General features: G+C 54.6%; 8 protein-coding genes and 1 non-coding gene across 9 annotated transcripts; 7 read left to right on the top strand and 2 right to left on the bottom strand.

Moving 5' to 3' along the window:
• Window positions 1-838: 838 nt before the first annotated feature.
• Window positions 839-1,750, top strand: B0T26DRAFT_658267 (uncharacterized protein; the record flags this gene model as incomplete). The annotated part of the gene is made up of 3 exons (XM_060438853.1): window positions 839-941; window positions 1,008-1,193; window positions 1,305-1,750. Coding segments are annotated over 3 exons (735 nt in total), but the record flags the coding sequence as incomplete, so codon positions are not given.
• A 701-nt stretch (window positions 1,751-2,451) lies between these two features.
• On the top strand, window positions 2,452-3,564 carry B0T26DRAFT_756565 (chaperonin 10-like protein; the record flags this gene model as incomplete). Its single annotated transcript, XM_060446114.1, has 1 exon — window positions 2,452-3,564. One exon carries the CDS (start codon window positions 2,452-2,454, stop codon window positions 3,562-3,564), a length of 1,113 nt encoding a protein of 370 aa, XP_060289828.1.
• A 540-nt stretch (window positions 3,565-4,104) lies between these two features.
• On the top strand, window positions 4,105-4,864 carry B0T26DRAFT_680739 (acyl-CoA N-acyltransferase; the record flags this gene model as incomplete). Its single annotated transcript, XM_060440531.1, has 2 exons — window positions 4,105-4,519; window positions 4,635-4,864. 2 exons carry the CDS (start codon window positions 4,105-4,107, stop codon window positions 4,862-4,864), a joined length of 645 nt encoding a protein of 214 aa, XP_060289829.1.
• A 381-nt stretch (window positions 4,865-5,245) lies between these two features.
• Window positions 5,246-5,316, top strand: B0T26DRAFT_t243. Its single transcript has one exon. It is a non-coding gene; the product is annotated as a tRNA-Glu (tRNA).
• A 6,094-nt stretch (window positions 5,317-11,410) lies between these two features.
• Window positions 11,411-13,707, top strand: B0T26DRAFT_756567 (uncharacterized protein; the record flags this gene model as incomplete). The annotated part of the gene is made up of 2 exons (XM_060446115.1): window positions 11,411-12,413; window positions 12,485-13,707. 2 exons carry the CDS (start codon window positions 11,411-11,413, stop codon window positions 13,705-13,707), a joined length of 2,226 nt encoding a protein of 741 aa, XP_060289830.1.
• A 671-nt stretch (window positions 13,708-14,378) lies between these two features.
• Window positions 14,379-15,805, bottom strand: B0T26DRAFT_876163 (uncharacterized protein; the record flags this gene model as incomplete). The annotated part of the gene is made up of 2 exons (XM_060448083.1): window positions 14,379-15,091; window positions 15,162-15,805. 2 exons carry the CDS (start codon window positions 15,803-15,805, stop codon window positions 14,668-14,670), a joined length of 1,068 nt encoding a protein of 355 aa, XP_060289831.1. The 3' UTR covers window positions 14,379-14,667.
• Window positions 15,806-16,538: 733 nt separating this feature from the next.
• Window positions 16,539-18,832, bottom strand: B0T26DRAFT_756569 (Sodium:solute symporter family-domain-containing protein; the record flags this gene model as incomplete). The annotated part of the gene is made up of 4 exons (XM_060446116.1): window positions 16,539-16,853; window positions 16,945-18,176; window positions 18,238-18,669; window positions 18,757-18,832. The coding sequence occupies 4 exons, from the start codon at window positions 18,830-18,832 to the stop codon at window positions 16,539-16,541; spliced, it is 2,055 nt and encodes a 684-aa protein (XP_060289832.1).
• On the top strand, window positions 18,757-19,890 carry B0T26DRAFT_487301 (uncharacterized protein). The gene is made up of 2 exons (XM_060435306.1): window positions 18,757-19,477; window positions 19,575-19,890. Exons 1-2 carry the CDS (start codon window positions 18,831-18,833, stop codon window positions 19,846-19,848), a joined length of 921 nt encoding a protein of 306 aa, XP_060289833.1. The 5' UTR covers window positions 18,757-18,830; the 3' UTR covers window positions 19,849-19,890.
• Window positions 19,891-23,596: 3,706 nt separating this feature from the next.
• Window positions 23,597-27,053, top strand: B0T26DRAFT_729470 (glycoside hydrolase family 3 protein). The gene has a single exon (XM_060442959.1). It carries the CDS (start codon window positions 23,871-23,873, stop codon window positions 26,781-26,783), a length of 2,913 nt encoding a protein of 970 aa, XP_060289834.1. The 5' UTR covers window positions 23,597-23,870; the 3' UTR covers window positions 26,784-27,053.
• Window positions 27,054-27,057: the final 4 nt, after the last annotated feature.

Below are 27,057 nucleotides of genomic sequence, written 5' to 3' on the forward strand. Positions count from 1 at the left end.
AGAGGTGTACTTGGAGCGTCGCTGGCCAACCTGTTATTTATTCGTGCCTAATTATCTTGCCTCTCAAGCATCTTGCCTCTCAAGCATCTTGCCTCTCAAGCATCTTGCCTCTCAAACATCTTTTCGTCCGTCGCAAGCTTCGCAGCTTGGCACGCCACAGTCGTCGAGTCTGGCATGTCGATGACCGCATCGTGCCTACTTTGTTTCGCCGCATTAGAAAGCGAGGTAGATCATATAATTTGTGGCTAGGCAGGGCCAGACCATATTGTTTGCAGTGACCGAGGTTCCCGGCAATTAACACTTTGAGGACTTCGAGCACAACGCCTTAATTTCGCAGTCAGGTAGGTCAACACTATCAACATGTGATGGGCCCCAAAACGGCACGCCTTGCGAGGACGGGGTACTACTTCCCGAGTACCGAATTGTGTAACAACCGATGACGGAGTTCCCCGCTTCCGTAGTCCTCGCCCTGACAAAGCACCAAGCTCTGTTTGCGGGGCTCGGGCTTTGTCGGGCTTTGTCGAGTCCTCGACTGCACCGTACAGGAATCAATCTTGAACTTGAGGCATCAGCATCGGGCCCAGCTGTCGCCCTGTCGGGGTTCATCGCTTTGGCAATAATTGCTCAGAAACCTAACCATCATCAGCCAGGTAGCAAAACGCGTTTCGGGATGCCTCCTCCGGGCCAGCTCAGGTGCAGTACTCCCAAGTCGGCAAAAGCCCTGTCGTTAACACGCCATAGACGCTGGCTTAGAGCTAAGTACATGAGGTGAAATAGTGCTAACTACATGAGGTGAAATAGCACAGAGAATCTCGCGGCCAAACTGGCCGTCGAGGGGCCCGCCAAGCACGAGCCGGCTAGGCGCCGTGTCAGGGGCCTCGCGCAAGGCCAGTGGGTGTTTGACACGCTAAATGCCGAGTACGTTTGGGAGCATCTGTACTGTATGTAAATGACAGCTCTGCTTGCGTTCTACATGAGCTGATGGCAGTGTGTGCCTCGGCCAATAGATCCGCTTTTTTACATCCCTCTGGTCGACATCGAAAGCGGCCCGGGAAACATCGCTTGGTCCGACGCCCCCGACAGCAGAGGCTTCTGCAGCGGGACCATATCAGTTGCCCAAAAGATGATTGAAGTCGTTCGCCTCGACCGTGGTCCGCTCAAGGGTCTGGTTAAAATCCCCGTCAACAGTCTCGGTAAGTCCCACAGCTCTTCTCTGTGTCCCTGAGTCCCAACTCCCCGGGTCCCGGCCCAGGAGATCCACAGGCGTGAGGCCTATCATTAACTATGCGTGACCGCTGGCACAGACGCTTGGTTCGTTGAGGACGAGAAACTCGTGGGCCCGCACCCCAAGGACCCATACAAACGAATCGAGTGTCTTCCTTCGACCCGCGAGGTGCTCGTCCAGGTGGCCGGGGTCACTGTCGCGCGGAGCACGCACAGCGTGTTCCTATTCGAGACGGGCCTGCGCACGCGTTACTACCTTTCTCCTACATCCATTCTTGACTGGAGCATGCTCACCCCGAGTACCACGACCAGCTTCTGCCCGTACAAGGGCCAGGCAAGCTACTACCATGTCAAAGTGCCTGCGGGAGAGAACACGGTCACGGTTGAAGATGCCATCTGGTACTATACTTACCCCACGGTGGAGTCTGCACAGATTCAGAATCGCCTATGTTTCTATAACGAAAAGGTTGATATCTGGCTTGACGGAGTCAAGGAGGATAGGCAAGGCACGACGGCAACGAATTAGGTTCAGACAGCATGCTTGAATCGCCACAGCGAGTATTAGGTCTGTTGCGGCCTAATTATGGAATCAGGGATCGTGTAGAGACACCACCGAAACCAATGCAAACTGTCGTCATGTTTAAGCTGTTGCTTTATGCAACTGTGGCAGGGGTTGTGCGTGGTTGCGTGCCATGAGTCTCCAACGGTCACGCCCAATCTTAACCGAGGCGGTTCGACGGCGGCAGATACTAACAGTGCCGCAGATGACGCAATTACCATCAGCGCGCCCAGATTGGCCATGCCTTGCATTAACTCCATTAGGGGTAGAGTAGGTCCGAGAGGTGTTTGCGAATTAGGAAGTCACAAAGTTCATTGGCCCGTCGCTCCGGAAAGCCCGCATCTCAAGCGCTCTCAAGCGCTCAAGTCCCGAGGCCATCTGGTTGCTTGGAACGGAACAGACGGAGCAAGTTACATCGGGCTACATATCACGCCCAGTTTGGGCTGCATATCACGCCCAGTTTGGGCTGCATATCACGCCCAGTTTGGGCTGCATATCACGCCCAGTTTTATCGTTCCTCTTCTATATAAGAATGAAAAAATGTCGGCTCAGGGAAGGACATAATCTTGTCATTGTTCTCTTCATCCGGGAGCTGACACGGGTCGTCTGTTCGTCTTGAGCGCATTTTTCGCCCGCCTCGGAATACGCCTCGAAATACGCAGTCGAAAATGGCCGCTTCAGAAATCCTGCCGAGTCACAAGGCTCTATACCTCGGTGCGAATGGCGACATCGCGATCTTGGACATGGGGCCTGGCTCCCCATATACGCCGCAAAACAGCCAGAGCTTGGTGCGCGTCCGGTACTCAGGCATCAATCCCGGCGACGTCCGCCACTTCTGGATGGGAATGAACTCGTTCGTCATGGGCTACGACTTTTCCGGGACCGTCGTTGACTCGGGGCCCAGCTCCCCGTTTTCCCCCGGCGACGAGGTACTGGGCATGACGTTTCCCGGGCATCAGCGTGCCATGCATGCGGGCGCCCACCAAGCCTTCCTGCTGGCCGATCCATACATGACGTGGCGTCGGCCTGCCGACCTCCAAGCACGCTGGGCTGCAAGTATGGCCACAGCAGCGCAGACGGCCGCCGACGCCCTCTTCAACTGTCTTGGCTTCGGGCTCGAGGCGGCTGGAGTCGACGGAAACAGCACACGCGGCCAGGCACTGCTGATATGGGGGGGCTCTAGCTCTGTGGGCTGGGCGGCACTGCACCTGGCACGTGCGGCTGGCTTTGAGGCCGTCTTTGTGACGGCCTCGCCGGCGAACCACGAGGCGCTGCGAGCAGCAGGGGCCGCACGCTGCTTCGACTACCACAGCCCGGCAGTCGTGCACGACATTAGACGGGCGGCAGAAGACCTGGCACTCCCTCTCTACGCCGTCTTCGACGCTGTTGGAGCGGGCCTAGGCATCTTCGAACCGCCAAGGGCCCGAGTCCAAGACTTCAGCAGAAGCAGCCCAGCCGTTGCAAAGCTCTGTCTTGCAGATGGCGCCCTGGCCAGGGGAGAGGCTCGGCTGTGTTGTGCGCTCCCGGTGGCGCAGGACGCAGACTGGACCTTTGCCCTGTTCTCGAGGAAGGGGGACATGCAAGAGACACAGCACCCGGGGTGGTGGCAGCGACAGGACAAGGTCGTCAGCTGGCTCATCGACAATCACGAGTCGGCGTGGAGGCCGCTGCCCAAGATATCCGTGGTGGATACCGCGGAGGGTGCTGTAGTCGCTCTCGGGGACGCGTTCGATGGGAAGCTGAGCATGCAGAAGGTGTTGATGCAGCATCCTCTCAGGTGACAACAGCGAAGCACCGAGATACCAGATGCGAGATGTTGCTGTCAGGTGCCTGGCCAAGTTCTGCTATTTCCGGCAAGGAAATGGCCGATTAATTTAGTAACTGGGTCGGTAGGAATTAACGCGTGACGCATATTCGAGCATTTACCTAGATGTCTACCTCACCTACCTAGGTACCTACATAAGTAGGTAACTTCCGTGGTTTGTATGTACCTCGTGATTTGTCATAATCTCTCTTTGCTCTACGACCTTGCTTGGGTTCTATCTGCCGGCCTATTGGCTCGAGACCTCGGAGCTCTGTAGTTGCCCCTTTTGGCCCTTGGGCCCACCTGGACTGCGCATGACTCACTCCCCGTCATATTTTAGCTGTTGTGCCTGGGTAGGCAGGTAATCAACTCGGGACAAATCAATTCTCTCCCCATTTCATTTTGAATAAAAAATCCAATCCTTCCTCCAGAGTCCAGACTCTATACCTGCATCGAAGTTCAACCGAGTGTAAAGATATCCAACCGCACCAGACCAGTTCTGTCCATTAAATCCGTTATGCCTCTCTACATCCGCCCCGCCGTCGAGAGCGACATGGCAGCAGTTGGCCGCATCGCGACTGACGCCTTCAAGGACACGCTCTCGACCGTTTTGTTCCCCGCCCACCTCCGCCCCGCCGACCAGCCAGACTTGGACGAGCAGCCGGCATGGCGGGCGGCGAGGACCTGGCGGCGCATGGGCGAGGGCATGCCAACCATGGTCGCTGTCGACACAATCGACGGCCACGAGACAGTCGTCGCCTTCGCCCAGTGGGACAAGCCACATGTCGCCGGCACGGCACCCCCGACCATGGAATCTAAAAGAGACGGAGACCCAATCACGCTCGATAAAACAGCCCTAGCCGCCATCTATGTGATCATGGAGGCCGAGACGGAGCGGTTGATTGGGCCAACCGCACATTACGACTTGTGGTGTTCGTCATTTTCTACCTCGGTTCCCCATCAACCAACTGCGGTCCCTGACCAATCTGCATGTTGTCATTATGGCACTGTTATCTCGCCGTAGCTGACACTTTTCTCTCTCCGCAGACCTCTTGATCTTGACCGTGGATCCTCGCCACCACCGCCGAGGCATTGGCAAGATGCTCGTGCGGTGGGGGCTGGAGCAAGCAGCTGCCGAGAAAAAAGGCGTGTTTCTTTCCGCCAGCCCGGCCGGCAAACCCATGTACCAGTCTCTCGGGTTCCGCGACCTAGGGGCATTTGAGATGCTTGGACTCCCACACTACACCATGCTATGGGAGCCAGAGAACGAGAAATAGTTGGCTGTTCCCACAGGTTGCCAAATTTAGTTGGCTGTTCCCACAGGTTGCCAAATTTAGTTAACTGTTGAACACTTGGCAGTGAGCGGTTCGGCGATGTTGCCATCCCGGAAGGAAAATAGATAAAATAACAAATTCAAGGTTGGGAAAGGGATTTGAGAATATGGATCAACGATGCTTGAGATCAACCCCAAACCCAGACGCTCTACCGTTATAGAAGCATGTTATTTCGTGTTAATTGTCGCCATTTTGCACAGGAGGAATATCTAACTGCAAGAGCGATTGAAATAGTGGACTACATTCTCACTCTTGGTCGTTTACACCCACATTACACTCCACTCGTCCAATATCAAGCCTCACCTGAATAGCTTTCAAGGATCATCGGGTATGGTGTAGCGGTAACATCGCTGACTCTCACTCAGCAGCTCGGGGCTCGACTCCCCGTACTCGAATTATGCAGCCTGAACTCTATTTGACAGGGTGCCCGAAGATTTCATTCTGGGTGCGTGGTCAGATTTCTTCTTTTCACTCATCATGTCACCAATACGATCACTACCTAGCTGGCCCACCCATTTCTGGGTGTTCATGTCGGCGACAACTCGCCATCAGTTTGTGGGTAGGACAACTCGCCATCAGTTTGTGGGTAGGACAACTCGCCATCAATTTGTGGGTAGGATTGACTACACCTGATGTGTTGTGCTGAGAGGGGTACGACCAATGGAAGTAGAGGTCCAAAGCTGATCAACATGGTCAGCTCGCTCGCAGTTGTTGACCTTTCGAGGCCGCTGCGACAGTAATGCTTGGCGCTTTCTTGTGTTTCCCAACCAGTGTTTCGGGAATTCGATTGCGGGAATTCGATTGCGGGATTGGGAATTTGCGGGAGGGCCCTCAGGCATGTCGCACACCAGAGCTCCGCCGCAAAAGCAACCCGACGGCAGATATAATTTTGATCAGGCCTTGTTTCAGCCGATCAGCCACCGGAGAATTCCATCAAAAGTCCGGCGGGAACAGGAACGGGGCCGGCACCCTAGGCCCCAGAAAGGTCGATCGCTGCTGCGTGTGGGCATGTGATGAATGTGATGAAACATCTTTTTTTGAAATAAAAATTAAAAAATTAAAGAACCCTAAATAAATAAATAAATAATAATAATAATAAACCGTTTGGGGTAACCATTCCGTACCTAGTTCTTGGCATGTCCAGGGAGATCCCAAGCCTTTTTTTTTTAGTTTCACTTTCCCTTCCCCCTCACCCAATTCCCCGCACTAGTCGTCACCCCACTCAGTGCGCCAAAGGCAGGGGATGCAGTCAGCATCCCAACCAAGTTCAGCCACAGTTACACATTCACAGAGCTCCCGGACCGTCGGGCCGGTAATTTTACACAGCCTTGGGAATCCCCGAGAGAATGCCCGAGTGGCGCTCTGAGACGTTTTTCGTCGGCTTAAATCTGAGCGAATGTGGGAGAGCGCGCGGGGTTGAAGTCAGGAAGGGGGATTTTAAGACTAGTCTAGGGTGGGTGGGGGACAGGTTTGTTGCACTACAGAGACAGCTACCCCTGTTCCATCCCGCAGACCCGGTTCTTGTGTCGCCCGGAAGCGGGCCCGGGGATCTTCGTGGCGTTCGGACGGCAGGACGCGTTATGCGTTGTCCCTTGGACCCATCGCCCATCGATGTCCAGTCTGCCTGTCTAGGTACTTGCAAAAATGGAGTTGCAAGCAAGCTGTTGAACGTGCAGCAAGCTGTTGAACGTGCAGCAAGCTGTTGAACGTGCCGCAACAGCGACGGGAATTTTCACACTAGGCTCATTTTCTTGCTGATAGTTGAGTTACCTTACCTTGGTTGCCACCATTGGCGTGGGGGCAGAACACGCGTCGACACGTCGATACCCAAAACCTCAAATTGTGCCGGGAAAAGCAGGCATCGGGGCATTGGCTCGAGGCATTTGGGCGCCGTCAACGGCGGCGTGTGATTCACAGGATACGGAACAACTGAACAGCTCTCTTTTGCCACCCATTGCATTAGTTCCAGGTTGTTGGTGCGTGCTCGACGCACCTCAGGTGCGCCCGACCATTTCTGTGCCGCCCGGCCTGTGTCCCTCCCTGTGTTATACACGTATGGCTCGCTCCAGCGGCAAATCATGGACGAGATAAGGACGATTGCAAGCAGCGTGGATGGCGAGGTCGACGGCGAGGTGCTGGGAATGCCACTCCAGCGTGCAATGGAGTGGCGAAAGAGAGGCACAATATATCATTTTGTTTCAAGTTGCCGCGTTCAATCCTTTGGTGCTTCCCAACGGCTCCACAAAACTTTGTGCATCTGAGCCCTCGCGGCCTTCGCCGCGGCCTTGCGGCACCGGCATCGCTCGGATTGGGATGGGTGTCTGTGGGGATCAGACCGCTACTGACTACAGCGAATGCAATGATGCTCGACAAATTTATTTTTGCTGGGAAGCTGTTTCGGCTTCGGTCATATCCACTGTTCAGGGCCACCGGCAGGCCTTGTCTACTTGCGTTATTTATCGGCTGGCGTAGGAAATAGCTGCTCTGTACCTAGGCAATTGTGGCATCTCTCTAGTGATAGATAGGTTGTGGTGTGCCCGTGTGTCGGCTCGGCACAAGACTTGCATTGGTAGTGGTGAGTGCAACTCTACAAGGCACCTCGGCGGCCCATTAAGCCATTCAAAAATAAACATCCATAGATGCACAAGTCTCCAGTAACTTGTGCCCCCGGATTCGAGCCAAACACTCGCTCTGCCGTTCTGGCAGATGCGATGGGGAGTGGGGCCGGAACGGCGAAGGGGCGGCAACGCCGATCCATGCCGCAACGCGTATGAATGTATGTATTTATGTATAGTATGGTACTAGACATAACAATGCATACTTTTAGTGGTTGCACACCGCAAAAATGAAGTGCGCAAATCATGGCCCTTGCAATAGCTCGCTTGCGCACCCGAATATTATGGAAGCAAATAAGATTCGAGTGTGTACGTATCAACAATTCCTTGAGCTGAGGGTGTTTGGAATGTGGAATCTATTAAACCCCAGTCTACCTTGGTTATATGGGCGAACGGTTGCGAGTTTGTCCCCGCGATTTTAAAACCTGTAAATTATTAAACCGTAGTACGGTATCCTCCGTAAGAATACGGAGTATTCTTCTCCCGTGTATAGTGCCTGCATGTACTATAGTAGGTTGGGAAAGGCGAGAAATCCGCACTTTACTATGGTACCAAAGTAACTGCTCAAGTACTCAAACCTGCCTCAAAGTTCTGTGGCACGTAATTACCTAAATGCATGGATTTCTTCGCCCTGGCAGGGTTATTATCAACCTTGGCGTTTAATGTATGTTTCCAGGATTCGTCGTCATTGACTTGCCCCTACTATGTGAACGGCCTGAAGAAACGTGGTTCAGGATGCCCAATCGGTTGTTGTCGCCCGGTGGTCTGTGCTGAAGGACGGAAGGTGCGGTCCTCCCCTCCCCCCCCCCCCATCCGAATCAACAGGTGAAGGGCAATGCAAACTTTAAGAGATTTTGGGTTCGAGAAATCTGCTAAATGGAGATGGAGAAACAAACCTTGGGACATTCCATTTTTCCATGTGTTTTTCCTGTTTCAAGGTTTGGCCAAGACAAAAATCGACGACTGGGCTGGAGCTGTTCTCTTCACAAGTCATCTCTTGTCTGCGAGCGGAGTTTATAGCGGGGTTTTACAAAAGGTTAGCGGGCTTTCTTTCAGGTCCCCGTCATCCATGGCCCCGTCATCCATGGCCCCCATCCCATTCTCGACCCCGAAGGTCCATGGTCTTGACGGGTCTCTAGGGCGATGGGCTTGGGGTTTTGCAACTTGGGTCGCAGGAGGTGCCCCCCCGGAGGTTGTCGCCAGCAAATTGATAATTGACAGGTCACGGAGGCATCGCGAACGGCGCGGAAAAGTTCCGTACGTGGGCACAAATACGGATACATGTAAAGAATAAAGTTGGGGCGATTGGACCTGGCGGTCCGTGCGCCAGACTACCACATTAGTCCAGGGACGGAGCTTTACAGCGCTGAACCCCAGGCCTGCATAGCCCTGCCCTCCACGACCGGGCCAGTGTTCCAGACTCGCCGAGCGTCCCAACGAGCGGCTTGGCCCGATCTTGCCAGTGAGCGAGGTACCTCCACGCCTGCCTTACGTTGTACCTACCTCGCAGGTAACCGACCCGATGTGGGAGCCCTTTTCTCGTCTCGTCTTGTCTCTTGGCTGGCAATTCGACGTTTCTAGCTGTCGGCAAATCCCGATTGCGGGACAATCTCAAACCCGCTTTACGTAAGACGCCTACCAAGGTAGGTAGGTACCTACCTTGGGTACTTGGCATGTACTGTACATGGTGTACTTGACGGATCCCTTGTGTACTTCGTCCGAACATGTACGCCAGCAACTCATCCGTCGTCCCCAATCAGCCAAGAGCAAGACGGCCCTCAGATATAAAGTAAGGTGTCTCTACACTACGGTATCAGCCCTACTGTATCAGCGATTGCATCAACCTCCAAGCTCCGCAACGAGTCCAACCGAGTCTGGGTCTACAATTGTACAAACACGCTGGTTCTGCAATTGTACAAACACGCCTCAGGTCAACCTTCTGTCAGCTATTCTGCTGCCTAGGCTCCGAAGCAATGCATGCACATGCACCTTTTCCGTCGACACTAGCTTCTCGCACTAAAAGAGACCTGGGATCAGCCTTCACTGCCAATCCTTTATTGGCAGGGGGCAGGTGGTAATTACCTCCATACCTCTGGTAAGTAGTACCCGGCTCTTAGTAGTGCAATGCACAATGCAGTGAAAAGCTGGAGCCCAGTTTGCTGGAGTCCAGGTTGCTGGAGTCCAGTTTGCTGGAGTGCCAAGGCACCAGCTCATAGAGATTGACCCGCTAGTTGTGTTATGCATGGCATAGATGGTCCCACACACACTACCTGGTTGATGAACAAACGCTTTCGCCTGAGCTCACCCCAGATCTGTGGCTTGGCTCTCTCTGGTGGGCGAGCTGACGCCATGGGAGGGGCGATTAAGGTAAAGGAGGCAGTCACCTACCTACGCGTACCTTACCTACTACCTACGTACTCAGGTACATAAGTATGTATTGGAGGTACTTCAGCACTTACTTCAGCACGTACGGAGTACATGCACATCAACTACGAAGATGGGCAGAGTGGCCAATGGTGCAGCCACCAAGGTCTGCAGGGCCATCCATGGATCCAATCCTGCCAGCCCACTCTGGCCGCCCACATATCGGCAACGACACCATAATAATGGGTCCTGTCAATCTGGAATCCACCATCTTGGCATGACCGGCAATACATAATGCTAAAAACTCCGGAGGCCAGGGCAGCCCTGGAGACTGGAAGACGAGGTCGCCCTCTGGCCTGGCATTGAGGCCCAGCAACCCACAAGTTCCCTTCAGCCCTACCCACTGCTCTGCCCCCCCTGCCTCCTGCCCCCCCTGCCCCCTGCCCCCGCCGCCCTGCCCCCTGCCCACTGCTCACTGCCCTGCCCACTGCCCACTGCCTCTGCCCACTGCCCTGCCCACTGCCCTACCCACCCTCGCCGCTGCCAGCCCGGCAAGGGGCACACGCTCCCCCAAATACCATTGGATCAGCCGCCGCGTGAACCGTGGATCGTCGACCGCGGCTCGTGGGCCGCCGACCGTCGAGGGCAGACGGCACCAGAAGCCGCCTCGCCTTCCCCATCCCCGGCTTGACATGCACCACAGGTGAACAATGTCAATGTGCCATAGGAAGAGCCCGCGCCCCCCTCACCTCGAAGGGCGGTGCAATTTCTTGCCTTCGTAGACTAGCCGCCGCTGTCGTCTCGTCTGTCGGTGCTCGACGCCGGACGCCGGACATGAGACGGACCTCGCCATTTGTCTCTGCACACAAGAGGTTCAGCCAAACGCTGCTCGGGGACCTTTCTTTGGCCGCTCCACTTCCATCTGGTCCCCAGTCTCGAGTCTCGAGCCCCGAATGCCGAGTCCCCGACACATAATAACAAGACCAAACCGCCGTCTCACCGCACCGTCGGCCTCGGACTTTTCACACACCTTTTGCGTCTTACAATGGTCCGATCAAAGCCCATCCAAACTACCAAGTGGGGCACGGCATGCACCCAGTGTGCCTCGGCAAAAGCAAAATGCTCGCGGCAGTATAGCTCTACCGGGTCCAAGTGCGACAGGTATGCAGTCGGACATCTATTTGCCGTCGGCCCCTTGATGCCTGCCCAGGGCCATGCCAACATGATCAACTGACGCAATCCGAACAGATGCGATCGTCTGCTGAAGCAATGTACGAGCCAGGTCCACCGCCCACGCAAGTTGAGGTCGTCCAAATCATCACAGTACGTCTTAGAACTCCTCCTCCCCGAGCTCCCGCGCAGGCAGCTATCATCCACAAGACACTAATCACCTACCCTTGGCAGCCGGAACGCCGGTGATGCCGCTGATGAGACGGCCAGGAGGTCTTCTGAATCGAGGAACTCGGCATCGGACCCTTCATGTGCTTCCCGTGTCGATACATGTAGTCCCATGTCTCGCAACTCGTGCATCCAAGGCCGCCCCTTGATTGTTCGCCCGCCCGCCACACAGGCCCGCGGCGATAGCGAGACAGAATCCGTACCTGTCTCCGAGACCTACCTCTCCTTCGCGCCGCCAAATTGCTACGGCCAGCCTCAGAACTCCCTCTGTCCAGGCCCCGTCGACGTGGACGACAATCTCTTGGCAATGTTCCGCAATGAGTTGATGTCACAGTATCCCTTTGTCGTCGTCCCGGACCACGAGCACTCTGATGCCTTCAAGAGAGACAGGCCATTTCTGATGTCGGCCATTCGCATGGTTGCCAGCTTCAGGAGCATGGAATCAATGCGGGGGCAAATGTCCCAGCTCATGACCTACCTTTCCGACCACATGCTTCTCCGGGCCGAGCGGTCGCTAGACTTGCTCATGGGCATCGTTGTCATTCTCGGGTGGTACCACTACCACTGTTTGAGGCACAGTCAGCTGAACAATCTCCTGAGCCTGGCCGAGTCGCTAGTTGCCGACCTCGACTTGATGAGGGGACACGTCAACCAAGACCAAGTGGTCGAGGACGACCACCTTCTGGAAGGGAAAAGGGCCGCGCTGGGCGTGTGGTATTTGCGGTCATCGTACGTCTGCGCCCGCCCCATCACTCCCCTCGTCTTAATTGTACCCCGGTTAACCCTCGGCAATCGCAGCGCGGCCATCTACTACCAACAACTCAATCCGATGCCCTTCACAGCGCAGCTCAAGCAGCATCTGTCTCTCCTCGAGGAAGCCGGCGACCATGACCTAGACCAGCTGCTAGCACACTTGATCAAGATTCAGCTGCTTACTCAGCAAATTGTTGATCTCAACAATGCCCGCTTGGATGACGGTGGCGACAATGGTTACTACATCAACGTTCTAGGCAACGAAGAAGGAAGGAGGGCTTCGACAAAGGCCATGTTGTCGGCATCGCAGGATTCTCTGAACAGGATTATTCAAGATCTGCCTCAAAGTTTCAGAGGCAACGGTGAGTGTTTTCAAAGGCTCTTGATAACCAAGTCGACTCGAGCTGACACATGTTGTCTGTCAATTGCGCAGCATTGATTACGACGCATCTCAACACGGCCGTTCTATGTGTTCACCAGAGTCTTGATGCCGCATCCTCAGGATCGAGCTACACCAAGGCTTGGTTCGAGGGGTGGCTCTCTTCCATCCCCGCCTCGGATTACTACACGCTGCCCACACCCATCATCTTCCAGCTCATATACGCGGTGAGAACATTAACCAAGAGTGGCAGGGAAAGTGTCCTGCGAACTACGGAACCGGGCGTTAGCGACCCCGGGTCTCGCCCGTCATCACAGGCTCGCGGACATCAACTGGTCAGATCCTCAGCGGCGATCGCCCCGGGATCGGCCCCCAGCCCCCAGCCAGAACAATACGACGCGGCCTGGGAAGTTTCGGAACCTGCCGAGTCGGGCGCTGACTGGGTGGCCGCATTGGGCTTGACAGGACTCGGCATGGTTGAGGTTCTTGTGGCCATGGGCGAGCGGTGCGGCGAGGCCAGCGGCCTATTGAACACCAACGCTTCCGAGGTCGGTGCGTGGGACAACAATTTCTGGGACGTTTGCGGGAAAAACATAGGCATTCCCAGTGGACCATTCACTCAATGGACGGACCGATTTGAGGGCGTTATCACCACTACATGCAGCTCAGCATCGGGTAGCCCGGCGCCGCCTTCGCTCTGTGGCAGCGACGACGCAGCTCACGATTTCGACACTGACAGCCGACGCATGCCACATGCTACAAACAACAGCACCCCAGCTAGCGAGATTGCAGCAGTGGCTGCTGTCCCGTCCCAGATTGATTACGACTACGAATACAAGTATTCCAGTCCCGGGCCCGGGCCCGCCGTCAGCGTGAGCGTGAGCGTGACACCTCCGCTCAGCGAAGGCACAGCAATAGACCTTCTACAACACCAAAGCCCAGAGGTACAGCCTCTAGGGCCGGCTGCCGCGGACTTGGGCATACAGGACCACATGAATCATATACAGCAGGATCATCACTACGACCACTGGGCAACAGCGCCTCATGTTCAGTGGAGCACAGCTAGCATATCTATATGGCCTGCTTCTCAGCCAGTTCCCGATGCGGGCAGTGAGCGTATCGATACGCAGATCTGGTTCGACGCTGCCAACGATTCCAACTCGAACGCCCAGCTACAGATGGATAGTATGCAGAGGGGGTGGAACAGCCAGATGGCGCTCACCTCGACGCCGGCAGACCATCATCAGTTCCCCCTCCCCTACGGAGGACCTGCCTAGGCAGGTAGGTAGTGAAAAAGCACACCCGTGCAGGTTGCTAGGTAAGCACATGGCGCCTAGAGTCAGAATGTACGATGTAATGTATTGTTGATTTTGGTCCCTTCCTCGTCACGCGGTCATGATTCAAGGAACCGCGGCATTGGCGAGGGTAAATTCGCATAGGGAGCTCAAAATGGGAAAGGTATGGATGCGTTTCTGGAGTATACGGCGATTAGTTCAAATCTGCAACTTATATACAGCTATTAATACCCACCCACAGTTATAATAATAATTACTACATCTCTGAATCGTGGGTCCGGTGCTTTTGATAGCCCGGTAGTTATTACCTTCTTGCAATCATGAAGTAGCTCTCGCTATTCCCAAGGCCAATCAAAGTTAGCGTCGAAATGTGGTTGCATCCATATTCACCTCAACGATGAGCAAATAATGACAGAGTTGCCCACCCACAGAGTCCTCAACATCATCTCCGGGGATCTAACTAGGCACTCAACTACGAGATCCAAAATAGCCGTCCCGGGGTGTGTTTATAAGGGGCAATAAGCGCGCATGTGGCCCACCTTGTCCCAATCATTGCGGTATTGGTGGTTAAGAGGCTAGGCATTCTTCACACGACGTGCGTTCTTTACTTCGGTTCGTGATTTTTAGAGGCTCTTTAACTCCTATCAATAACACTGCCTTACTTGCTGATGTCGCTGAACGGCGTGATGTTGCATTCGTGGTTATGAAAATACTTACGGTCATAAATATCATCACAATTCAAATCAAAAAATAATTACACAACTCCTTGACACAGTAAAGTCATAGCGTCATTAAACCCCTACGCCCCACATGTTAATTCCGTCTCAAATTAACTTGAGAACATCGCATTTAGACGCTTCTTTTTTGCGTACCCTATTGAAAACGTTCCCTTGCACGAGTCAAGTCCTTAGGTGGAAAGTGGTCGGTGAGGATGTCTGGCAGTTACGGGGCAGCTGGTTGTGCAGAATTCGACGACGACGAAGGTGAAGACGACGTGTTGGCCGCACGGCCAGGAGGCCGGAACGAGCGCTCGGGTCGAACAATACCCACGGCGGGTCGGCGGAACCGCCACGGATCGGGCGGTGTTCCCCCCGTGGTCGACGACCTCTTGGAGCCCCCTCTCCTCGGCGGGCCAATCACCCTCGTGATCTCCCGGTCGTGTCTCGGATTGAACCAGACATACAAAACATGAAGGAGCTGGCCACCGGCCACTATCAACGGGATCAGCTGGCTAGTTGTCGACAAGTCGCTCACGCCGTTTAGGTTGTTCCACTGGATGGTGAGCCCGATAGCAACGACGACAACGCTCAAGACGGTCAAGTTGGAAGCATTCTGCAGGAACTGGAGTTCCCTTCTCCAAGGGTAACTAGAATGAAGAAGATCACAACGGTTAAAGAGCTGAAGGCCAGATTTTGGGAGGTGGACAAGCGACGCACTCTTCATCCTGGCCCTCAAGCCGGTCCAGTTGTCTGTCAAACTTTCGCTCTCTCTTTCGAATCCACCGCGGCGGTATGAAGCAGCCAATGCTCAACGCCAGAGACAGAGTGGCGGAGATTAGCAGCCCAATGACAAAGACCAGATTCACCGCGACAAACAAGCCGGCGTGGAGCGGGACCTTGGTGAAGAAGAAGCCATACTCGTCGCAAGTGGGATCCCGAGGCAGCGTGTTGATTCCGGTAGACCAGAACCAAATCTGGAACGAGGTAGCTGCGAGGAGCAGGACGAGATTCAGTGCCCGAAAAAGCGAAGTCGTAGGCACCACGGGCCACCGCGACGGGTCCCAGAAGGGGTTCCACACCGTGACCAGTCGCCAGAGGTAGACGGGCAAGTAGCAATAGTACGAGCCGTAGGTAAGCAGGAGCATGATGTAAGTGTCGATAGGCCGTATGGTGTTCCAAGACGCCTGCAAGATCAGCGCCAGAAACGCCGCGCTGACGAAGAAGGAGTGGACCAGCCGGAGGCCCGGCACTTCGCTCTTGGCCATCCACGCTGCGATGACAATGCCAAACCACTGCAAGTAGAAGCCCATCCGGACCCCGAGACCGTACATGTCAGGGTTGCCGCCATAGTTGCATGCCATTTTGCTCTGGTCGACTTTACGGAGTGCTTTGCTCAGAGCTTGGAGACGCTTCGTGGGCCAGGGACCAAAGGTGAGGTGGACGCCATCTCAAGTCCACCTTACTGCAAGTCATCCGGGACCGAGGTGGGGAAAGCACGCAATGATATTGGGAAACGGGACGGCAGCGGCACCGTGGTCTGTTCGGTCCAGGCTCATGCAGTCAGGGTCCAGGACCAATGCCATCGATGAATTGCCTTCCTTCGGGAAAACCGCTACATTTACTTATCGCTGCTGCGTGAATGGTTGCACTGCACCATGCAATCTGCTCACCCTCATATAATTAGCCTAATAAGACAGGCTGACGAGGTCGGACAACACCCCGCCCAGACTGTCAGTTCTTCCGCAGCGCATTGTGAAAGGTGTCCAATTGGCGATCAGTATCGCAAAATATATAAAGGAAGCAAGACAACGCGTTGATAAGAGGAAGTAGGATTCTTACTATCTAGCTAAGGTAGCCAAGTTATAAATAATTAAGTAAAGCAATATTCAGCATTCGTTCGCTCCGGCTCAAGGGGTATCACTTCATGAGGACATCAAAGCCGGGTCAAAATCCACCCCTATTCACAAGCGCAAAGATAAGCAGAACGAGGGTATTTCATCTTAAGTCGCCTAAAACAACGAGAAAGGAGACGTTTTCCAATGCCGAACAAACGGACGGTGCGAACCACCCGGTCTATGTGGCGACGCCTTGTACTCACGAGGCCGAGATCTCCTCCTTGATCGCAACCTTTTCTGGGGGCGTCGTGTTGCCAGAGGTCTTTTCCTCGACAATCGCCTGCTGCGCGTGGATCGTCTTCGGGTGGCTCTTGCCCGAGAGGTCGAGGTAAATGCTCTTGAAAGTATGCACGAGAGTCTTGCGGCCCTCGAAAACAGGGAACAAGCCGACGCCGATGAAAGAAGCAAAGATCCAAATAATACCGACAGCGACCCAGCCAGTAAAGAAGGGCTTGCTGAAGATGTAGCCCGAGCCATACAGCGGCATGGGCCAGAGGACGAGCAAGATGAGGGTCTGCGACGAATCTCCAAGTCAGCTGGCGTTTCTGGGACAAGGGACATGGCCGGAGTGGCCGGGAGCCTTAGACCAGAGACGGTGTACTTACCATGACGACAGTCGTTGTTTTGCTGATCTTGCCCGCACGTCTCAGCTTCGTCTGCTCCTCCGCAAAGGCCGCCGAGTCTTCGTCTACAGCACCAGGAATCACTTCGATGTCAATGCCAGCGGCATCGGCAAGTTCGTGATCATCGCCCTTGCGAATCGCCATCATGGACTTCCAGTCATACTTGTCCACGCCGAAGATTAGGGTGAAGATGGGGACCAAGACAACGGGAGACAGCAGCGCCGCGACATTGCCTGCCAACATGGGGTTGTTGGAGCCCGTGCACAGGACGCCTAGGTCGTTGCACTCTTTCTTTGCCGTGACCAACCAGGCAATGAGCGCCACTGCGAGGCCGATGATGGGGGAGAGCCCTGCAGCCCACTTATTCTGCCCAGACCAGATGAGAGTAAGCGTCGCAGGAAGAACGGCGGACGAGATAATAACACCCATCATGACGTAGAGGTAGCCCATCGAGATGCCGGCATACCACAGGCCGACCGAGAAGGTGGCGATGAAGAGGGCATACGAGACGACAATGACGTGGCTCATATAGATCAGGCGCTTGCCGCTAGCGGCGGGGTTGAAGTAGGTGCGGTACAGATCGTAAGTGCAAATGGAGCTGACGGCGATCAACTCGCTCGAGGTGGCGCTGGTGACGGCCATGAAGATGATGAGAAGAGTTGCAATGGCACCACCCTTGCCAAGGAGCGCGACAGCGGCGTAGGGAAGTACCAGACCGGCGCTCACGTCGGCGTCGGCCATGCGGTCGGGATAGGTGGGAAAGCTGGGATTGCTCTCGAGTGCCAGGGCAGAGAGACCCATAGTGGTGGCGGTGAGCCAGGGGATGGCAAACCAGCAGAGGCCGCCGAGGATGTAGCCCGGAAGGGCGTGTACCGGAGAGGCGGCAATCGCCTTGTTGTAGTATCCGTTGTCCAGGAAGACGGTTCCAAAGTTACCAACAATGTTGATGACGAAAAAAATGGCTCCCTCGCGAGATTGCATGGTCAGGTAGCTCCCGTCCTTGTTGCCATCGACCGGGTGGCGGGCGGCGGCATCGACCAAGAGGTCGTACACTTTGCTCGGGGAGCCCAGGGTGTCGGACGTGGAATAGGCGGTCAGGGAAAACAAGATAATAATGATCAGGAGAATGAAGGTATGGATCCAATCGGTCAGAATAGTGGCCTTGAGACCTCCGACCAGCGTGTATGCGACAACGCCAACGGGGAGAAGGTAGACTAAGGCGGTTGATCAGCTTGGAAGCCCGGCCAACTAGGGGGGGGGGGACAAGGTACTCACTCGCAGCAATCGTGTGCATACCGGTCAGGGCATTGACAGTGGCGGAGCCGCCGACGATAAGCATCAGCGACACGAGAATGTTGGTGACGAGCCCAAAGACCATGAAGACGATGTGAGGGAAGGTTCCGTATCGAGCCTTGATGACCTCGAGAAAGGTGTGTGCGTTGGGGGCACGCCTCTTCAGCTCAATGGCGAGAGTTGCGAAGAGCAAGATCTGGACGGTGGCGCCAGAGGCATACCAAAAGGGGCCCGAAACACCATATCGGTAGCAGATACCGGAGCTCTGGAGCAGGGTGGCGGCCCAAGTCCACGACGAGACGACAGCAGACCCGACGAGGCCGGACTTGACAGTGCGGCCGGCCGTGTTGAACATTTCGGACGTCTGGAGCTCGCGGTTGTAGCGGCGCAATATGAAGGTGACGAGAATCATGCCTGGCCAGAAAGAATAATGTCAGTCAGTCCATTTCGGTCCTGGCATGACGCAAAGCCCCATCTCCGTCTCACGGGACCGTCACTTACCCAGCGCGAAAGCCGCGCCGAGGCCGAGCACGATGCCATAGCCGACCCCTTGATCCAAGGCCGGAGTGAGGGCCATGTTGGGAAATCTCGAGAGTAAAGGCGTAGGTGATGGTGGAGAAACAAGTCAGGCCGGCAAGAACGCAGGACACTGGAGACGAGGGAGAAATCTGCGCGGGCCGGTCCCGGCGGCCCTGGGAGTGAATATATATGGGTTGAGATGGTGGCAAGGCGAGCTTCGAGTTCTGTCCTTGGTGCCAAGCAGCTCAATTGTAAGCTTTGTCGGCGGCGTGGGGAGCTTGGAGCTACCCTTGTATCGGACAAGTGCCATTCTCCAAGACTTAGCCCCTGGTTCATGTCCAGCGAGAAAAACCGACCACATCTTGGGCTCCCCCACCCAAGCAGCAAGCAACCTGGCAGAAACTACCAAGCATCCATGCCAAGCACGGCTCCCGCATGTGCGTGTGCGCTCTCACAACAACGAGCGCCCAAGCAGGCAGCCAGCAGGCAAGGACGGGCGACCCACAGGAATTCCCCGGTTCCCCGTCTGGGCTGTGTTGGGTGCACTTCCTTCCAGTTCAAAGTTCGCTTCCATTCTCCATTCTTGTGGAGCACGGCACTGCGTCCCTTCCTCAACCGGCTCAGGTATCCGTTGTCCATATTGGAAGGTGCGATCGTCGGTGCACATGACTGCCCTCAGCCAGCTGCTGTGTACCTACTGGGTATGTACAGGCATTAGCAATGGGTTTCTTCCATCCCAAATCTGCGTTGATCCTACCTAGGACGTGGAATGAAAGAAAAGGCTGGGCGACGATGCCTACCAGTGGAGTCGAGACTCGAACCCTCCCGATAGCATCGCTAGAGCTATCCCGTCGTAGCTTCTCTTCAAGATGTCTTAGCTTCCATGAAGCTGGCTCCATCCAACGCTCGAAACGGAAACGGTGTAGTCGGGAAGAGGACCCCGCTACCGGCGCCACAAGCATTGGCGTGCAGGCCAGAGATAAGGCGTTTCAATCTGTCATAGGTTTTAGAGTCCAGCCCCCTGTTCCCCAACCCCGCACTGGCCAACGATGCAGCGGGCTGGAGAGCGAATGAGGGGCAGTTCACCCGCTGAAAGCTTCAAAGTCAAGCCCATCTACAATTCTCCATCGCCATTGCTCCTGTCATGCCAAGAATTGTCAAAGATAAGTGGACCATAATAGGTAGGAGAGTCGAGACTACAGTGCGTTCCTCCTCTTAGCTCGAGCTTACAACTCCCTATGGACGGGTACTATATGCTTAACGCCTCAATTTTGTCCGTGGTAGGTGCCTAGCTACCTAGGTCCAATTCGGTGGTCCGGAAGGCCTGATGCATTATCTCACGGCGATTAAGTGGTTAGTAACAATGACACGGAGCCTACGAATGGACCTCAAGCCAACCACTACAGCTTGATGTGAATCTTGCTCGGACAGCGATGGGATAGCTTACTCGACAAAATCAACGAGCCAGTCACTGTCGAGGAATGCTCAAATTGTGTGTAGATAAGGAGTACATCCGGAACTGAATGGGTTTAGCTGTTTGCGACTGTCTTCGAATGCATCCAATGCGGCCGGGTGCGGGAATTAATCCCTGCGGAGTGCCGTGGGAGGCGCCGTTTTGTTGACTCAGAGTGCTGATTGGGCTAGATATATAGCGGCCCGTCCAGAGCGCTACACTACATAGTTCGCAGTCAGATCTCGCCAAAGATAAGGTGACACCGCGCGAGACAAGTGCATGCTGGAAGCTCAGACCAGCAGAGATTCGAGGGTGGGATTTGATCTTGTTCCAGTTGGAAGATGCGGGATGTCGAGCCTAGAGTCATCAGAATCAGCCCCGTACATAATCAGATTAGCGACAGGATTCGAATCTCATTGGCTTGGTCCTTCTTGGCTCCCTGGTCTAGGGGGCGGGGGCGGCCGATTCTTCGATTTCACGGTGTGCCGGGAGCCGTAGGTAGTGCTCTGAAATTTTCGGCATCCCACAGATAGCCGCGATGCTAAAATCGGCCTGGCCCAAGAGCTGCGGTACAATTCGAGGCGCGGATACGGAAAAGACAACCAAAATCCCTAGCTTTGACCAAACAGCAACCGCCCATGATGTTTCAATTTTGATATGCCGACTTCACTTCGCGCACCTAAATGAATGACAACCAATAGCGGCTATCAATTAGTATTTAAAATAGCAAGACTTTGAGGCAATTTTGGGGTTTATTGTACAGAATATTTGCTGTTATTTCGTTGACTTGATGTTAGTAATCCCTGCATTGCCCGCCCACCCCGGACAAGCTGCATATCAGTCTTTCTGAGACAGGTCACTGGCTCAAGTGAAGGGAACTCAAAAGGCGTTTTCACTACGCCTTTGACCGTTGCCCATTCGTTAGGATAATGCACAGCGGGCGTGGTGATCCTTCTAGAAAGCCAACACCTTCGCTAGTCAAAAAACAGTGACTTGGCGGGGGTTCCCCTTTGCGGAAGAAGCAAACATTAGCGAGTGCTTGATGTCAGTCGTGTGACTTGAGGCATGAACGAAGTACATGTGCCGGGTGCTGTCCCCCGCGACGCGGTCCAGCCGCACCGCGCTTCGCTTCGTGACCTCCACGCCAAGAGAATATTGCCCCCCCCCTGTTCCGAATCCCGACATCGCATATATACGTACACGCTTGGAGTGGATGGACCAACACGCTTGATTAGATTCAAAACGGAGCCAGTTCCTGGGCCCTTATCTTCGCCCTCCACCTCTTCCAGCGAAAGGGGTGGGTCTAGAACCTTGGACGTGTCCACCATCGAGTTTGCCATGGGGAAATATTTGTTCAGGCTCGACCCTTTCATGACCAGCAGGTAGATCATGCCCGTTTTTGGGATTCATACATATGGGGTGCGTCTTGTATCGAATTGATCAGCTTGGCTCAGATACCTAGCCAAGTCGAGCCAACAGAAGAAATATCCTTGTCGTATGGACATCTCAGCTCCATATCTTAATTACCTTGGTCTACCATTATATCACTCTCTTGTCCAGCAGCACCTCAGCTACTGTTCAGCCCCGCAGCGTGGCATGCTTTGCGACCCCATGGCTGTATTTCGATTCTCTATTTTCCATGTAATCTTCCGCGCTTACTCTAACGGCGCAATCATGTCTCATCCCAATGCAAGCCGGGTAGCCTTCCGTCTAGGATTCATTTGATCTAGTCAGCTTCATTACGTTCCGATACTTGTCCCCTCCTCAAAGCTTGTGTCTTTTCTTTACTATCTGTTAGAGACTGTACAGAGACACTTTTCTCAATCTCATGACCTCTTCATAAACCCTTAACACACTCACCGGCGATGAACATTGAAAACGAATTTGCATAGGCTTAAATTCGTTGTCCTTCGAGTTCTAGACGGATCCTCTGCGGGATATTGATTTGACCCTGAACATACCAAGCTATCTCTCGTAGATCCGCGTAGAGCCATATCACGTATGCTTTTAGCTGGCTGTCGTTCAACAAGGTAATTCTATAAATTTAAAATTATTTAGCGAATAATAGCAGGCGATTTTTATACGAGTAGGATGCTTTATATTATATTATTGGGTATATTAATGGGGCTCCCCACTTTAACTAGTCGCAAGGGAATGTCTTAACATTTATTTGCACAACGTGAAACGGATGGCGTTTTTCATACAAGAGTTGAGATGCTCGCCAAGTATTTGTGTGTCTTTCCAGTGTTCATCACAGTCGCCTGCATAAAGAGGTGTAATGCCATAGTATCATAATTTATAATTGCAAGTGGAACACGGCCCTATATTCATGGGTGGCTCCAAAAATGTTCGTCCGTTACGCGGTACCTGGTAACCACGACGGCTTTCTCGCAAAGCTCTGTTGTGCCATTGTCATTGCATCACGGTGGAAGGCCATTAATTGGTTACTTCTGCAAGGCTGGCAATAGGTAGGTTGCTCTGGTCATTATTTTGAGAAACTAGGGACATCTCACTGCGGGATAAGATTGGGCCCAGGAGTATCCAAACATTCCCAATGCAGCCTAAAACACAACTGCTAAGGTAGGAGGATATTGAGCAAGACGTCAAAGATAGCAAAGTCGAAAAGCCGGCTTAGCAACCTGACGAAGGGAGATTGAAGTATATTGCTGATATGGTGATGCTGACTGCGACGCCCAAGGTGGAGGGCCATGTTCAGGATGAGTAAAAAGCGTAATGAAAGATTGAATAGCTTGAGTAGTCGTTGCTATCTTCTTTGCCGTATTCCTTTGCCCGTTGATAGATAGATATCGTGATCAGGCAGGTACTCAAAGTATAAGTACTACGGGGTACGGTAACTAGCAAGAACTAGGAAATAATGAAGAAAAGTTGTGAGAACCAGGGTCAAAAGTGCTTATAAGGCCTCAGGGATGCAAGAATCGCCGCATTGTCACGCGACCACGTTGCCGCTGAGGAAGTAGGTTGTGCTTCTTTGATGCCGGGGACGGGCAAAATGAGCGCCGTGATAGGGCTGGGGAAGCCCCACAGCGCATGCTCCCCCCCGGAATTCGTGGTTGTCAGGCACGTGGGTCCAGTTGGAAGCTCCAGCGCAAGCTCCAGGCACCCAACGTCCCAGCGCGTGCCCTCCGATTGGGCACAGACAATTTGCCAAGACTGCCCGACGACGGAAGGAGCAGTCGTTGGGTTTCCTGTTGTCGGACCTTTGCTGCCATCTGCAATTCCATCATCCTTTCTGTTTCTGCCAGCAGTGCGTTCCTGTTGCTTCGCGCTTGCTTTCTTCATTTTGCTTGTGCTCTTTGCATTATTTGCGGCGTTGCCGGTGGAGAGCGAGAGTCGACGCATTGTCTCGGTAGTCGAGCAACGGTCGCAGGTCGAGTGCGGCAGAAAGCGAACCGCTAGCCGCCTCCCGACGTCCTCCCATGATCGGCGACAGCCTGAACGTAGGCTGAGCCTCTAAAACACGGCAGTCGACACAGCAGTTGCCCGGTTTCGAGTTAGCTTCCACAACACACGATTGAAGCGTCTTTCTCCGACATCGAAGCCTCGGGTGCCTTGAGCACGACTAGCACGAAGCCCAAGAGAACAAACGAGGCGACAGCCACGGAGCAACACGACTCTCCCCACAATGCCCCGAAACCTCGATCCGAGTAAAGAAGGGCTGCTGCGCTCCCACTATGACGAGGCTGCGCGGCAGTCCTTTGAAGACGATGGCCACGACTCCGAGTTGGACCTTGATGCGACCGAGTTCCTTGACCGCGCTTCCCCCCCCTCCGCCGAGCCCAAGAGCTTCTTCGGCCCACGCGACAGTCCTGTCCAGCGATGGTCTGCCTTGCGGCGGGCCACAGGCCGGAGACGGTGCTGCCTGGTCCTCCTCACGTGCATGTTGGGACTGTGGCTCCTGATAGGCATTGGAGGGGGCGTCGTATACAAGGTGTTCCAGAAAGAGCCGCCGTACGGCCAGTCTCCGCCGTGGTACCCTGCTCCCAAAGGCGGCATAGCACGTACTTGGGCCGCGAGCTACGAGAAGGCAGCCAAAATGGTAGAGAGGATGACTCTCGCCGAGAAAGTCAACGTCACTACGGGCACGGGCTGGCAGATGGGGCTGGCGGTGGGCACCAACGCCCCTGCAGTATATGTCGGGTTCCCCCAGCTGCAGCTGCAGGATGGCCCCTTGGGTATCCGCTTCGCCGACAACATTACAGCCTTCCCTGCCGGCATCACGGTCGGGGCTACGTGGAATCGCAAGCTCATGTATGCCCGCGGGAAGGCGCACGCCAACGAGGCGCACAGAAAGGGAATAAACGTGCTGTTGGGGCCCTGTGTTGGCCCCCTCGGCCGTATGCCTGCTGGGGGGCGGAACTGGGAAGGGTTTGGGGCGGATCCGTATCTGCAGGGAATTGCCGGTGCCGAGACAGTCAAGGGCATCCAGAGCGAGGGGGTCATGGCCACCATCAAGCACTTTGTTGCCAACGAGCAGGAGCACTTTCGCCAACCCTGGGAGTGGGGTCTGCCGCACGCAGTCAGCTCCAACATGGACGATCGCACTCTGCACGAGCTTTATGCCTGGCCGTTTGGCGACGCCGTGAAGGCGGGCGTGGCGTCGGTCATGTGCTCGTACAACCAAGTCAACAACTCGTACTCTTGCGGAAACAGCAAACTTCTCAATGGCATTCTCAAGGACGAGCTTGGTTTCCAAGGCTTCGTCATGAGCGACTGGTTGGCGCAACGGTCGGGCGTCTCGACGGCGCTCGCGGGGCTTGACATGACAATGCCCGGCGACGGGCTCGATTGGGCAAAGGGCAAGTCGCTATGGGGCCCCGAGCTGTCCAGGGCTGTCCTCAACGGCAGTGTCCCCCTTGAGCGGCTGAACGACATGGTCACCCGCATCGTTGCCGCATGGTACCAGCTTGGCCAGGATGACGAGATCAAGTTCCCCCGCAAGCCTCCCAACTTCTCGTCGTGGACCAATGATCGCCTGGGCTTCCTCGCACATGGTAGCCCCAGCACTCAGGATCTAGTTGAAGTCAACAAGTTTCTAGACGTGCAATCCAACCATTCCAGCATTGCTCGCCAGGTGGCCGCTGAAGGAACCGTGCTTCTCAAGAACGACAACTTGCTCCCCATCAGCCCCCGGGGCTTGGGGGATGCAAACCTCAAGAGGCGCCGGGACGTTGTTGAACGCGCGACGGGCAAGCGCCACACCGGAAAGTTCAAGGTCGGTGTCTTTGGCGAAGACGCTGGCCCGGGAAGCGGGCCCAACCACTGCAAGGATCGTGGCTGCAACCAGGGAACTCTGGGCTCCGGCTGGGGCTCGGGAGCCGTCGAGTTTCCCTATCTGGTCACGCCCATTGAGACGCTGCGCAGCCGCTTTGACAAGTCCGAGGTTGAACTGCACGAGTACCTCAGCAACAAATTGCCCATGGCAGGCTCGGACCAGGCCGCTCTCAACGATCTGGAACTGTGCATCGTGTTTGCCAATGCCGATTCCGGTGAAGGTTTCACAAAATGGAACGATGTAAGCGGCGACCGGCCGAATCTGAATCTCCAAAAGGGTGGTGACGACCTCATTCTTGATGTTGCATCCAAATGTGGCTCGGGGCACGGCCAGGTCGTTGTCGTCATTCACGCTGTCGGCCCTGTCCTGGTAGAAAAGTGGATCGAGCTGCCAAATGTCAATGCTGTACTGCTCGCCAATTTGCCCGGCGAAGAATCTGGAAACGCTCTCGCTGACGTCCTCTTCGGCGACATCAACCCATCCGGCCATTTGCCCTACACCATTGGCAAGTCACTCAAAGACTACGGGAAGGGCGGGCAGGTCCTGTACCGGCCCAAAGGCGCTATACCTCAACAAGACTTCACTGAAGGCCTGTACATTGACTATCGCTACTTTGACAAGCACAGCATCGAACCACGGTTCGACTTTGGGTTCGGCCTCAGCTACACTACATTTGAAGTAAAAAATGCGCAGGTCACTCCCCTGAAGAGCAAATCACCACTACCTGCGTCTCGTCCGACCCCAGCTGCCAAACCGCCAACCTACTCAGACCAGATTCCCCCGGCAAGTGAGGTCTTGTTCCCGGCTGGCCTACGTGCATTGGAGAGATACGTCTACCCATACCTCAAATCAGTAGACGCCATCGTCACGGGCCCTTACCCGTATCCGGATGGCTACGAGACGAAGCAGCCACTGAGCGGAGCGGGCGGCGACGAAGGCGGTAATCCAGACCTCTGGGAGACGTATGTGAGTGTTGCTGTGGACGTGGAGAATGTCGGGCCACGCGCCGGCTCTGCCGTCCCCCAGCTGTACCTCGTCTATCCTGCTCGGGAGGGGGTCGACTTCCCAGTTCGGGTGTTACGGGGGTTCGACAAGATCTATCTTCGTCCGGGCGAGTCGCGCACGGTTGACTTCAACATTACCAGAAGAGACCTCAGCTATTGGGACGTCCAGAAACAAAATTGGGTCATGGTGACGGAAGGAGAATATCAGTTTCAGGTTGGCCAGAGCTCGAGAGATTTGACTGCCGTGGGAATATGGTAAACAATCATGACGGAATCTAATTATTCCAAGTATTTGGGGGTTCAAGGTTATTTGAGTTTGGATACAGGCTGTTTTGGTCAGGCATTAGCATGCAGGCGAGGAGTTGCTACCAAGTTTTCTATTTTTGTTTTCGTGACTGAATAATTGCCGGGTTACGGATATTTCACCTAGTTCTATTCACCTTCGTACCTTATTCTTACCTACCTGACGAGTGATCCCCCACCCAACTAACCCACAATACCTTATTGAAAGACACCACCACGAAATCCCCAGA

This window comes from Lasiosphaeria miniovina, assembly GCF_030549165.1.
Source record: "Lasiosphaeria miniovina strain SMH2392-1A chromosome Unknown B0T26scaffold_8, whole genome shotgun sequence".
NCBI lineage: Eukaryota > Fungi > Ascomycota > Sordariomycetes > Sordariales > Lasiosphaeriaceae > Lasiosphaeria > Lasiosphaeria miniovina.

Excerpts from the sequence above, each read along its gene's own strand:
- B0T26DRAFT_729470 (XM_060442959.1), top strand. The coding sequence starts at position 23,871 with ATGCCCCGAAACCTCGATCCGAGTAAAGAAGGGCTGCTGCGCTCCCAC.
- B0T26DRAFT_487301 (XM_060435306.1), top strand. The coding sequence starts at position 18,831 with ATGTTGGGAAATCTCGAGAGTAAAGGCGTAGGTGATGGTGGAGAAACA. Across the intron at positions 19,478-19,574 it reads CTGCTGTGTACCTACTGGGT|CAGTGGAGTCGAGACTCGAA; the intron begins ATGTACAGGCAT and ends GACGATGCCTAC.